Below are 12,487 nucleotides of genomic sequence, written 5' to 3'. Positions count from 1 at the left end.
TCTTTGGAATTTCTTTTGTTGAACCCATATATATATGCACCCCGCTGCCTTTACAAAAGTCAGTTCTCTAAACATTGATAAAATTAAAAAAAGAGCAGAAATGCTTTCCAGATCGATAAACTCGATCCTTCTTGTCCTCTAAACTGGCACGTGATGCAGGGTGATCAATTATACAAATTAATATGACATTCTTGTAAGAAACGTTGATGCACACATTTATTATTATTTTTTTTAAATTTTTTTTTTTTAAATGATCAAATGATTTCACTCCTACCCTCATAGTGACTTGAACCCAGGACCTGGATTCTAGGTAGTGGGCGCTCTAAACACACAAAGTGTCATTCTTGTAAGTGGTCACCTACTAGTCTCGTTTCAAAAAATTCTCCCACTGTGCGGACATGGATGATTTACTCGTAATATTAGTTTCCGATGAGTTGTATTTCAGCTCTGTTTCTCCATGATCAATTATTGCTTAAGTTTAGCGGTTTGTCATTTATTTTTTTGCACTATGGTTTTTTTTTTTTGGCTGAAACTAGGAGCTAAGAGAGGCAGGAAGCCCCTTAACCACTAGAATTTATTGAAAGAAAAGAAAATAATACAAGAGGAGGGGATAGAAACCAAACCTCCTGAAACCAAAACCAAATCTAGCTACCGCAAACGAAATTGCGGCAGACCTAAACAGTCCCTATTACATTGAGCATGAATAAAGGAGGGAGGCATGTCCCACCACACTAAGTAGAAGTTGAACTATAATTTGCCAAAGCATCCACTAACTGGTTACCTTCTCGAAAAATATGCAAAGAACATAATTGCATTTAAGAAATACGATGTAAATTTGTTTGTTGAGTATTTTGTATAGAAATTTTAATATTTTGTCTATCTACGTACGCCACAATAAATTTGTATATATGGAGAAACTAATCACACCTAATTTCTTGTTTATTTTGAAACTTATTAATTTTTCTCTCATTACTACATTAAAGTGTTTTTTTTTTTAATAAACTAAAGATCGTGTGGTCAGATACATAAAATCCAACTCTTATAGATAGAAAATAAAAAAACATAGCGACCAAAATTATTTTACTCCCCAATTTATAAGCATTGAAGAAAGACTAAAGAAAACAAAAATGATTGGGAAGCCCCAAATAACCTGTACAACAAAACGAGCGAGGCAGATAGGGACAATAGTACACTGATGTATAATAGCTCATGACAAATGAAGTTGTATGTATTTGTATCCATGTTCCGGTGCTGTTGTCAATTGTCATACTTAGCTAGCTTTGTGGATAACATAGATGCTCGATCTGGTACGGTTCTTGAAATTAATGATGCTATAAAGGCCACTTGATAAATTTGTTGAGGATATAGAAATGTGAAAGTGAGAGCCATACCCAATACCATGCTGCATTACAGCCATTACTGCATGCAGCCATCATTTCTCTGTGTTTCTATGTCTGTATTTGTGATGCACATCATGAAAATGGATCAGTGGGCACATCGATCATGATGTAGCTTTGGCATTTCTTATTTGGGTCACAATTGCCCAGTTCGGATACACAAATATCACCAAAATATAGAGAACAAAACATGCCTTAATCATTGAATCTATCTCTTTATCGATCAGTGTTTCTCCTGCGTCAACCCTTGATATATATCGACCATGTAAGGATCAAGGACAAAACGTGATAACTGACAAGCAAGGGACAAACGTTTAGGTATAGCAAGGTATCCGGAGCTAGCTAATTAACCCATCTATGCATGTTAATGTTCTAAGTTTATCTCGATCTGTAACATTAGATCGATGATGAATTACCCCATATCATCGATCAAAACTTCCTTATATGGCTGCCTGTCTAATGCTAATGCTAGGGTTGTTGCATTGTCCTATCCGGACGATAAAGGAGAAGGTGATGTCGTTTGTGAGCAAGTTGTACGTTGAACTGTGAGTTTGTAGTGATAGAGAAAAACCTTGAAGATGTAGTGACAAAGGTGAGGATTGAAACACTTGATGCATGACTTGTCTAATTGAGCTTTCGAGTAGATTCAGTTTCCAGTTACCTACAAGATAGAAGGACCCAATGTCGCATATTCATGTTTGTCCATGCATGGGCTCCTGTCTCGTCTGGAACTCAAAAGACACAGTCAATACCTTTCTATATAGACATAAAATAACTCGTGATATAGGTTTGGAGCCACCAATTACTCGAGAAATTTAGGCAAAATTTTTAGAAAACCATCATACACGTACTATGAGCGTATGAGGTTTGTCATTGTTCAGTAATAGTACACTCGTTCTCACACTCGTACGTAGGACATTCTTACTTCTTAGCTAGCTAGCTAGCTTTTACTGTAAGTACGACGTACACTGGCTTTCACTCAACCTCATATCTCTCTTTGAAAGTTTTGACAGACGAACAAGACTCAATGACTACGCTCGATCTTGAACCATCGAAATGCCTCTTTTTAAATTTTTTATGTTTCGCATGCGCTTTGACGGGGCAATGACAATTGATATTGGTGATTAACAAAGGCTACAATCCCCAAGATGCTATCCTGTTTTTATTTACAAACGCTCTTTCTTTCTTATGATTGTTGTTAGTGAACATGGGGGCTGTTTTCAAACATCTCTTGGTATCAATTTTTTTTTATCAGAAACTGCCTCTTGGTATGAATTAATTTTCAAAGTATGTACGTACATTTGCATCAGTACGTAACCAATTTATTGCAATGCAACTTGATGATGTTCATCAACAAAAGCAAAAGAATTAAGACCTGAAATAGCTTCTACAATGACATCCGGAGACATGTCCTTCCTTAATTTGCAATCCGAGACTTGGACGGATCTTGCAAGTAATTTCTTCCTATATATCTTGACTTTTGATTCCCTTTATTCAAGTTGACGATTGATTCACTCTAATATTACTGTGAATTAGTCCTTGAAGAATTTAAACTAAATCAGGATTTGATGATTCCCAACCCCAGTGAAGAGGCTTGGACGGAGAAAGAGTGGACGACATGATCACCAATGTGGAGGTCGTGCCGTCCCATTGGAATTCTTCGAATCCCAGACCTGTCCACCACACTAAGGTGCTTGCACACATGAATGTTGAATCGGACTCGCTGTTGAGTCCTTGCCAGGACATGTACTTTCTCAAAGGCAACCAATTGTTTGTGTGGGACCCAGTGTCCGGCAGCGGCTGGAGGGCTCGAGTACACTAGCAAAGTGTGAGACCCGTCTCTGTTGCCCACATTTCTCACATCCACATCGACAACGAGCGAAAGCTTGCTGCATTTCGCATGTGTCACGCGAATTGCCTTCCCGGCAGTTGCGAATGAAGTACCGTTACCGGCACTAGTGCTAGTCTCAGTATGGTGACCATCAAGAACAATTGCAACTACAGTGGGGGCGCTCGCTACGGTTTGTACAAATTTAGTGTAACCCAATCCATGTCCAAATGGGTATACTATTGGCCCTTTGTAGAATCTGTAAGTTCTTCCAGGGTACCCTTTTGATGGCCTTGACCTCATCCCCATGTCTGTCATTTCCAAATTTCTAAGATACTCGTCTGGGTACCATGTCATAGGCAGCTTTCCTCCTGCAATTAAATCAAAAGGAAATGAATACTTGATTCAAAATCGAAACACCAAATTGAACCAACAAAGGATGTGACAACGCTAACCTGGATTTGATATTCCAAACACAATATCAGCAATGGCTTGTCCACCAGCTTGTCCTGGGTATCCGGCCCATACAATGCCAGCGATACGTGGGTCATTCTTGGCAAAAGTAACATCAACTGGGCCGCCAGACATCAAGACCAGAATGGTTGGGCCTTTAGCGGATGCAGCAACTTTAGATATGAGCTCTTGTTGCCGTCCAGGTAAAAGTAGCCCAACTCGGTCTCTGAACTCCGCCTCGATGGACTGGTCGAGGCCCATTACTAAAATGGTCGCATCGGCTTGACGAGCTGCGTCAATGGCTGCACCAAACAATGTGTCGTCTTTGCAAGCTACATCGCTGCAACCCTGCTGGTGAACTGTCCTGGTGTATTTTCCTATTCCTTGTAGGGGTGTAGTGTACCCACAAGCAACACCTAGCAGAGTAGTAGTGAATAGCAGTGAGATATCAAGTAAAACTTGTCCACTAAACAGTGTGCCGGCCGCAGAACATGTCACTAAATAAAACACTATCACATTATTCAGCGAGTATAACGATGCTTTAGCTGGTTTTGCATTTGTGTGCTTAATTGGTTACTTACCGGCATAGTTACCGATCATAGTAACAGTAACATCAGAATTGGGACCAATGACAGCTACACTGCGGTGGCGGCGGGTGGATAAAGGCAGGGAAGGGCCACGGTTCTTGAGAAGAACAATGCCTTGGGTGGCAGCGTCAAGAGCGAGTTGCTGGTGAGCTGGGCTGCAGACATCCCTGGGACCTAAATTAGCATATGGATGCGCAGATCCATCAAACATGCCCAGTCTCATTTGGACTGTGAGAGTATTAGCCAATGCAAGATCGATATGATCAACCTCACTCAACAAACCCTTCTTCACTGCATCCTCAGTGTGCAACCCCAGGAATGGGCCACAGTCTAAATCCAAACCTGCTTTGAGGGCAGCAGCAGCTGCTTCTTCTGGTGTTGATGTGTAGTGTTGGTTGTCATAGAAAACGCCCACTGAATCGCAATCAGAGACAATGTAGCTGCAGTTTAGCATTCTAGCATTAGTAAAATAGTACAAGAACGGAACGGAGCTAATAATAGCATTATGGAAAAGGGCCTGATCCAATTAGTACTAGTTACGTACCCATCAAGCCCCCATTGAGCACGTACAGTTTTCTTGAGGAGATTAGGATCTGCACAGGTTGGGACACCATTGACCTGATTGTAAGAGCACATAACACTCGCCACCTTTCCATCTTTGACGCACATCCTGAAAGGAACGTCGAATGTGTCCTCCATGTCCTGCTTGCTAACCTGCCCGGTTATCCATTTCCCAGTTATACGTTAAGATTCAAAACGTATCACTGTCATCACCACTTGACATACTTGCACTTTTGTCAAAGTCTATTAATGTACCGGCTATCGAAAGTTATGTGGTGATTAGAAACATCTTTGTTGGATAGAGTATGATCTAGCAAATAGATTGTTTTGCTCATTGATGATCTGATTGTTTTGCGTATGTGACATTCTGAATCCTCCCTATATGACACTCTAAAAATTCAACCTTATTTCGACATGAATTCAATGTACAGATGTTATAGTACTAGAATACATAACATATATAACCTATATGCCTGTTGATCTAATTGTTTCTTCAGACAAGAAAAATCAATTGTTCTTATAATTGGTTTGCTTTTCTTTCTTTGATGATCGAGATAAAGGTCCTAAAATCCACAACCATATACTGTGTGGGCCCGCTAGAAAGAACAAAGTCAAATTTAAGATGAGCCAAAGAGATGAGTATAAAAGTCTTTGTACTCGGGAAAAAGAAGAAAGAAAAGTATTTTCGGCTAGCTAGATAATAAAAATTGTGGAAAGAAAAAGTGTTTTGGGGCAAAAGATCTAAAGTACAGTATTGGTTATGGGCGGTTGCAGTATTAACCAAGGCACTTATGAGTTTTAGAATAAATAAAGCATCCTGTATCCACTTGCACATTCACTCTGATATCGACTTTCAGATTTACTTTCATTTCAACAATAATATCATCAATATATATATACATCTATGTATGAGGAGGAGTCTCATGGGGTTGCCATAAATTTCCAAGAGTAGCTCAACAACCTACTAGGCTACTGCACATATATATAACTGGCATGCATTATATTACCACCTAAATATGATATCTATTTATTAAACGTACGTACCTACTACTGTCACATGTATGTTAAGCACATGAAAGCATATTATGTTGTGGTAGTACGAACTAACCCTAGCGTTGAAGTGAAATCGATCGACTCCATGCCAGTTATCAAGGTCGTAAGCCGTGAAGTGTTTACAGCAAGCAGCCACCTTCAACTGGTGACCGCCGCCGTCATTGCCCTGTAAACCCCTGACGTAGCTGGCAGCATATGCTCCGACCACCACCGGATCTTCGCCGGGAGTTTCCTGTCCACGGCCCCATCTCGGGTCTCTGAGTACGTTCACATTTGGACTCCAGTACGTGAGCCCGCCCATACCTCCATTATACATTGCTCTTGCTTCGTCTGACACAACCTGTATATAACATTACTATACTTTAAGATCGAAAAGCATTTAATTTTTCATTCAAAAAATTCATGTACGTATGACCCCATCTATTCACTCCAAATTGAGAAACCAGGCAGAGCAGGCAATTGAGTAGCAGTGCCACTTGCAACTTTCCTACAGCTACAGCTTGCTTACATAGAAAAGCATAAAAGCACTCCAGAATGCTTGTAACTTTAACTGCCCCACCTTTAGAGCCCCACTTGTTATATATATTAACATCCAATTCATTGATTTCAATGAAAAGTATTTTCAGACCTATCCAAAATGATGGAAATTTAAGGTCGTTTAAGTAAGTTTCAACTTCTAACACATGCATTAGGTATAAAACAATTTTACTAAACATGCAACGAAATTTGAGAGAAATGATTAACTATTCTTGAAGATAATTTTATCTTATATTTATTGTAAGTATATAAAGATGTTATTTCACTTATTTGGTCTGAAACTATTAAGACTATCCAATATCTAAATACACGGAATTTTTTTTAACATGCACTAAACTGACAAAGCCATGCCTCTGCATGACTCCCTAGAGGCTAATAGGCTCATACGCATATACGTATAAAAAGTGCCCATATCTATAGCTAGTAGTCTAGTACTATTATTCCAAATTCCATCCAAACAAAAACAAAAGAACAGAAGTACATAACCAAAAGTAATCACAAGGTTACCTTTAAATCTTTAATTATATCAAACATTAATTATAATTAGAAATGAGCCACCAAAATTGATGAACAATAATAATAGTTGGTGGATCTGAGTACGTACCCGTCCGATGGCTTCCCACAGAGAAGCATTGAAGGAAGCAGCGGTGGTGATGACCTGAGGGAAGCTGGTGGCTCCCGGAAACTCCCCGCCAAACTTGGTTCCGGGACCCACATTGGAGACTCCATGAAGTGCCTCCGACCACCATTCATAGTCTTTGATCCCAAGGCGCGGCACGGCCTTGGCAGTGTTCACCAGCAGCTTCACCTTCTCTTGCAACGTCAGCCTTCCGATCAGGTCCCTCACTCTCACATGTATCGGCAACTTTACGCGGCAAAACGGCAAGTCCTTGGTGCTTGCGTCTTGCGGGTTGCAAGCGAATGACGTCGGAGACTCGCCGGCCGCTTTGCTGCTAGTTGTTTGCAAAAGGATGAAGAGGAGGAAAAGGCAGAGGGAGGCCGTGGTGGTGGTGGTGGTGGAAGCCATTTTAAAAATGGATAAAGGCTCTTAAGGATCTTGAGAGGGGTGCCTATGCTAATGTAGTACAACTAGTATATATAATAACATATACAGAGGCATGTAAAGGTGAAATATTAAGTAAATGATTTTGGATGATATTCATGGATGATGTAAGAGAGAAGATAAGTGATCAAGCATTCAAGTGGAACTCTTTTGTTTTGATGATTAGGATGCGAATTGGGTGATCGATCATCATGTCGTGTAACTGCTCAGGTAGTTGACACTAACCAAGCTGGATTGTTGGATAACAAGATCTATTCATTGAATAAACCAGCTAGCCAGCACTTACCGGCCATTTGAGAATGGCCAGGGACAGGTAGCTTGCAAGTAAATAAATGAACCAGCTGAAAAGAGAAAAAAGTGTGGGTTTAGGCAGGCCCATGGGAGTGGTTCATTGGTTCAAAACCACGGACAGGCATTGGTCATTGGGTGGTCCACTTTCCAAGATATGGCGGGTCTCACAGTGAGAAATCATTAGGCTTATCTGGTAATGGTTAGATTATCTAACATCGATCATTGCCTTGTATGTTAAGGGATCCAATATCAAATTTCTACTTAATTAGTCACCAGATTACCTTGCTTGTGAAGCATACGCTATAACAAGCAGGTACACAATGACATTTTCATTATACAGGATCATCACTATTGGAAATGGTATGCATTCTAAACTAATGGTCACAGATCGATCACATATACAATAGTTTATGTTTCTTAATTTAGGAATGGCTTGATGCGCGCAGGTGGCTTCACTTAGAAGAAAGGTTACACAAGTTATAGATTAGTAAGTGTAGCTTCCATGGACAATGAAGTTCTCTGTATATGAGTGCATCGCTTTTGTATCACAAAGCAAAGCAACGGCAATGGATTGAATTCTATGACCACATAAATAAAAATGCTATATACGAGATCGCATTGTATATGATAATATATTATGATGGGCAGGTATCTAGGAATCATACTACTATATAGTGTATGTTGGTCCATCAATGTTTTGTTGGGTCATGGGAAAAGAAAACAAGACGACAACTTGTGTGTGTGAGCTTCTATGCGGAACATGCATCTATATATATGGAATAGCTCCCTTCGGAATGCCCATCACTTCTGGAGCAGTATGGTACTCTGATTTGTCCGCCTCCATTTTTCCATCGGAACAGTTCCTATCTTCATTATTCTCTACCTTACTAATTTTATCTAAAAGCCACATCTTATAATATACAAGTGAATATTTGCGACAAGAAATGACTCTCAACTAAGATCGAGATCTAATGCTTGAAAGAGGAATCAACCAAACCTAATATGTACGGTGGATCAAGTCATATATTTTATTGTATAAATGTTTCAAAGAAATCCACATTTTCTTATGATTAATGTTTTGAAAAATTCATTCTTTCGGTGTAGGATAGGGATTGTAGAACAAAAGGAAAGCTTTTTTAAAAAAAAAAACAATTGTAGGTTTCTTGTCTTATATATGAAAAACATTCGTGTTACATCAAATATTATCAACCCCATACACTCTTAAGAGTGGCCAACTTGTTTTCATTATCACTATAACGATTGTATTGATGAAAAGTCGTGTTACGTCTTAGACTGGCCAACTTGTTTGGCATTCGTAGCTCAAATATTTGTTAGTAACTTGTTACTTAGTAGGTCGGTAAGATTAGAGCTTGTTTCACTTTCACTCCCAGATCACAGAAGCTTCCTGTGCACAGCTGAAGAGGGATTGGATGTACTTCTTCCTACTTTTAGGTTGCAAGAACAAAGGAATGAATCCATCCTAAACCAAAGTCTCTACAAAGGAGCACTACAGAGTTTGCTTAAATTTCGGCCTAAGATTTACTTTTAGAAGATCTAGCACTTTAATATCTTGTAGCAGATGAGAAATGAGAGAACACAGCGCAAGAATAAGCAAACTGAGTTCACGGTATGGCTGAAATAACAGGACATAATAACCAGAATATGGGATGCTCTGTCCATCACTAACAACATGATTTGATTACAACAAAGAGAGGGAGGTAACAGAATCATACAAGGAATTTCATGACATATTCAAACTATAACTTCAAAATCTATTCAATACAAACCAACAGAAATGAAGGTCTATTACACCTATGTTAACTCTGTAAACTAAATGTAATAGCATTTTGTCAAAAGTCTCAGGACTGCATACCAGTGTTTTGGCAACCCTGAGGAAATCTCCCATGTTCTTGCCCGGCCCTTGATTGTCCTCACGCCTCTACCGTATTAAGACCTAGTATCATGTATGGATCCATGGGAAGTAAAATAGATTCCTTGATCACTAGTTTCGTCAGGATCTCTTCCTTTCATCTTTTTCTTCGTCATTTCAGCCCACCTAGCAAAGACATTGGAGAGTTCAAACTTACCAGCGACCTTCATCTTTTGAGCCATCTCCACAAGTATGTCAGGTTTCCCAGCTCTGGAGAAGTCGGCGGCAAACTTGTTGAAGTCAAGCTGAGGAATTTTCATTCCTTTCTCTATCATTTCCTCTAGATATTTGCAGGCCTCCCCCGTTCTTCCCTGGCATATAAGACCTCCAATGAGAACAGTATATGCGTTATCATCTGGGCAGCAGCCCTTCTCAATCATCTCATCCCATACTGCATGACCCATGTCATAATTTCTTGTCTGATAATAAGACTTCATTATCATGACATAGGTGTGTATTGATGGCCCAACTCCATTTTGAATCATCTTCTTGTATATCCTGACCGCATCATCTGGCATTCTCTGCCTCGTCATCAATTTGATCAAGACATTGTAGGTCACCCCATCAGGAGTGCAACCATCTTGCTTCATTGCTTTCAATAATCCATGAACCATATCCATCTTGTTCTGATTTCCAAACCCTGTGATTAAGCTTGTGTAAACCACAACACTAGGCTGGGACCCAGATTCACGCATTTCATCAAATAAGTCTATTGCTTCTTTCATCTGTTTTTGCTTGCAGAAGTTCTGAATCAGAATACTATAGGTTCTAACATTAGGTGATGGACCCTTGGCTTTCATGATCTCAAACAATTTGATAGCATCAGACCTCTTGTGACTCCTCAACAAACCTCCAAGCATGATATTATGTGTAACAATATCAGGCTTAAACCCCTTATCAATCATCTCGTTCCAGACCCTCCCCGCCTCCATTAAATTCTTCACCCTGCACCACCCATCAAGCAGCACCGCATAAGTCTGTAAATTTGGGGTAAACCTCCCTTTCAACTTGTCAAAAAGAACTTGCATTTCTTTCCCTAGCTTTGCCCTTCCGAGAGTATCAAGCAAGCAATTCACGGTATCGACACCATATTTGAACTTGTAATACTTCATGAGCTCAAAGATTCCAACAGCTTTCTTCCTCTCTTTGGCGGCAGCAAAAGCTTTGAAAGCAATCACAAAAGTTTCCATTGTCAGTAGTCCCTTGACTCCCATTTCTTCGAGCAGCGATACCATAGTCTCAAACTGTCTAGTCTTCCCTAAAATACTCATCATAGAGTTATAAGTCGTGGAATCATGCTCAAAACCAGGCTTGTCCCCAGCCCAACAGAAAAACCGAAATGCAGGTTTTCTAGCATGGTGGAAGCGTCTCAAGACGGCAACGACTAAATCATGAGATAATTCAACACCACATTGATCGAGAACCGCCTCCATATTCCTATCCAATGCAAACAATTCATCAATCACCTTACATACCCTATCAACCTCCTCCGGGTCAGCACCAGCACCAGGACCAGAACTAACACTAACATCCTCATTTTCAACCCCTCCATCCTCCTCCTCCTCCTCCTCCTCCTCACCACCAGAGGTGACACTAGAAAAGCCCCTATTTGGTAGCAAATGACCAACGGGTTTAATTGAAATTGAGAAACTTGAGATGTTTGAAGATGATGATGCTAGCATTTTTTCTTGTAGAGTAAAGAGCGAAGTGGGGTGTGGCAAAAGAAACGGAATTTGACCATGAGGACAATGGAGATTACTATGAGGAGGAGAATTAAGCAAACCAGACAGGGGCAGAGAGCCACCAGTAGGACGGAATCCTTGTTCTCCGCGACCTCGTTTTTGCTGCCCTCCTGGGCTTCGTCCCATCTCGGCGGCGGAGCGATAGCGGCAGCGGCGGTGTAGGTAGACATCTGACTGAGAGTGGCGGCGGAGAAACAGCGGGTACTGTTGGCTGAATTTGCTTCTTCTTAGAAACACTGACATTGAAGTTGAACACCCATCAACTGAATAATCCGAGTCTCAAAGAGTTGAGACACTGGTCAGTGGGTCACCACAGTTATAGGTATTTTGGGCCTAGGACTGGTCCAATTTTATTGGGCCAGTTTTTATTGAACATTCTTTTCTTTTCTTTTTTCTGAACCCTTCTTTCTTCATTATAGATAGTTTTCTTTTCCCGCCATCTTATGAGACTCTGAAGTGCTATCAAATCAATTAACAAAACAAACTGGATGTGTAAGTACAAGGAGTTTGAGTGTGTCAACCTCAGTGAGTAATGAAGCAATGATATGCCCATTTGAAGCAAAGAAAACCCCAAATGAGTAAGGAAGAGGCCTCAAGCTTCTCGACATCCAATTAAGCCATCGAGTTCATTAATGTCCATAACTTAGTTTTGTGCCAAACAAGTGGCACATCCACCACTTCATATGTAAAGAAGAGGCCTCTGCCCTCCTATTTCACAACCTATATGCAACTAAAAACATTTCTTTGTCACAGAAACATGAATAATGTGCTACTAGCCAATACCAGACCTTCACAAACTCAGATCATTGTCACAGTTTAGTGACAACTTTTCCTATGAGTACAAGAGGATCAAAGAAAGACTCGTCCACAGCATAAGACGAAATCCAAGGTAAAAGTAAAATCATATTAACCATGTTCGCTTCCTGCAATAGTCACAAAAAGAAGCAAGAAGCTTTCTCGATTTGAGATCGAAAGCACCCAACTCTATGATATCTACATTACTTACAGGATCATCTAACAAAACAGAGCTCCCATCATTTTCTCA

The 12,487-nt window shown here is 40.2% G+C and overlaps 2 protein-coding genes across 2 annotated transcripts; both read right to left on the bottom strand.

The window, feature by feature from the left end:
* Positions 1 to 2,672: 2,672 nt before the first annotated feature.
* LOC112179881 (probable beta-D-xylosidase 2) lies at positions 2,673 to 7,776 on the bottom strand. Its single transcript, XM_024318374.2, has 6 exons — positions 7,021 to 7,776; positions 5,935 to 6,219; positions 4,810 to 4,979; positions 4,260 to 4,705; positions 3,681 to 4,094; positions 2,673 to 3,596 (listed from the first exon to the last, which is right to left on the bottom strand). Exons 1-6 carry the CDS (start codon positions 7,441 to 7,443, stop codon positions 2,956 to 2,958), a joined length of 2,379 nt encoding a protein of 792 aa, XP_024174142.1. The 5' UTR covers positions 7,444 to 7,776; the 3' UTR covers positions 2,673 to 2,955.
* A 1,624-nt stretch (positions 7,777 to 9,400) lies between these two features.
* On the bottom strand, positions 9,401 to 11,713 carry LOC112180940 (pentatricopeptide repeat-containing protein At3g62470, mitochondrial). The gene has a single exon (XM_024319519.2). It carries the CDS (start codon positions 11,683 to 11,685, stop codon positions 9,718 to 9,720), a length of 1,968 nt encoding a protein of 655 aa, XP_024175287.1. The 5' UTR covers positions 11,686 to 11,713; the 3' UTR covers positions 9,401 to 9,717.
* Between the last annotated feature and the right edge of the window lie 774 nt (positions 11,714 to 12,487).

This window comes from Rosa chinensis, chromosome 7, assembly GCF_002994745.2.
Source record: "Rosa chinensis cultivar Old Blush chromosome 7, RchiOBHm-V2, whole genome shotgun sequence".
Taxonomy (NCBI): Eukaryota; Viridiplantae; Streptophyta; class Magnoliopsida; order Rosales; family Rosaceae; genus Rosa; species Rosa chinensis.
Note: the sequence above shows the minus strand (reverse complement) of the source record. Positions and strands in the feature narration are given on the sequence as shown.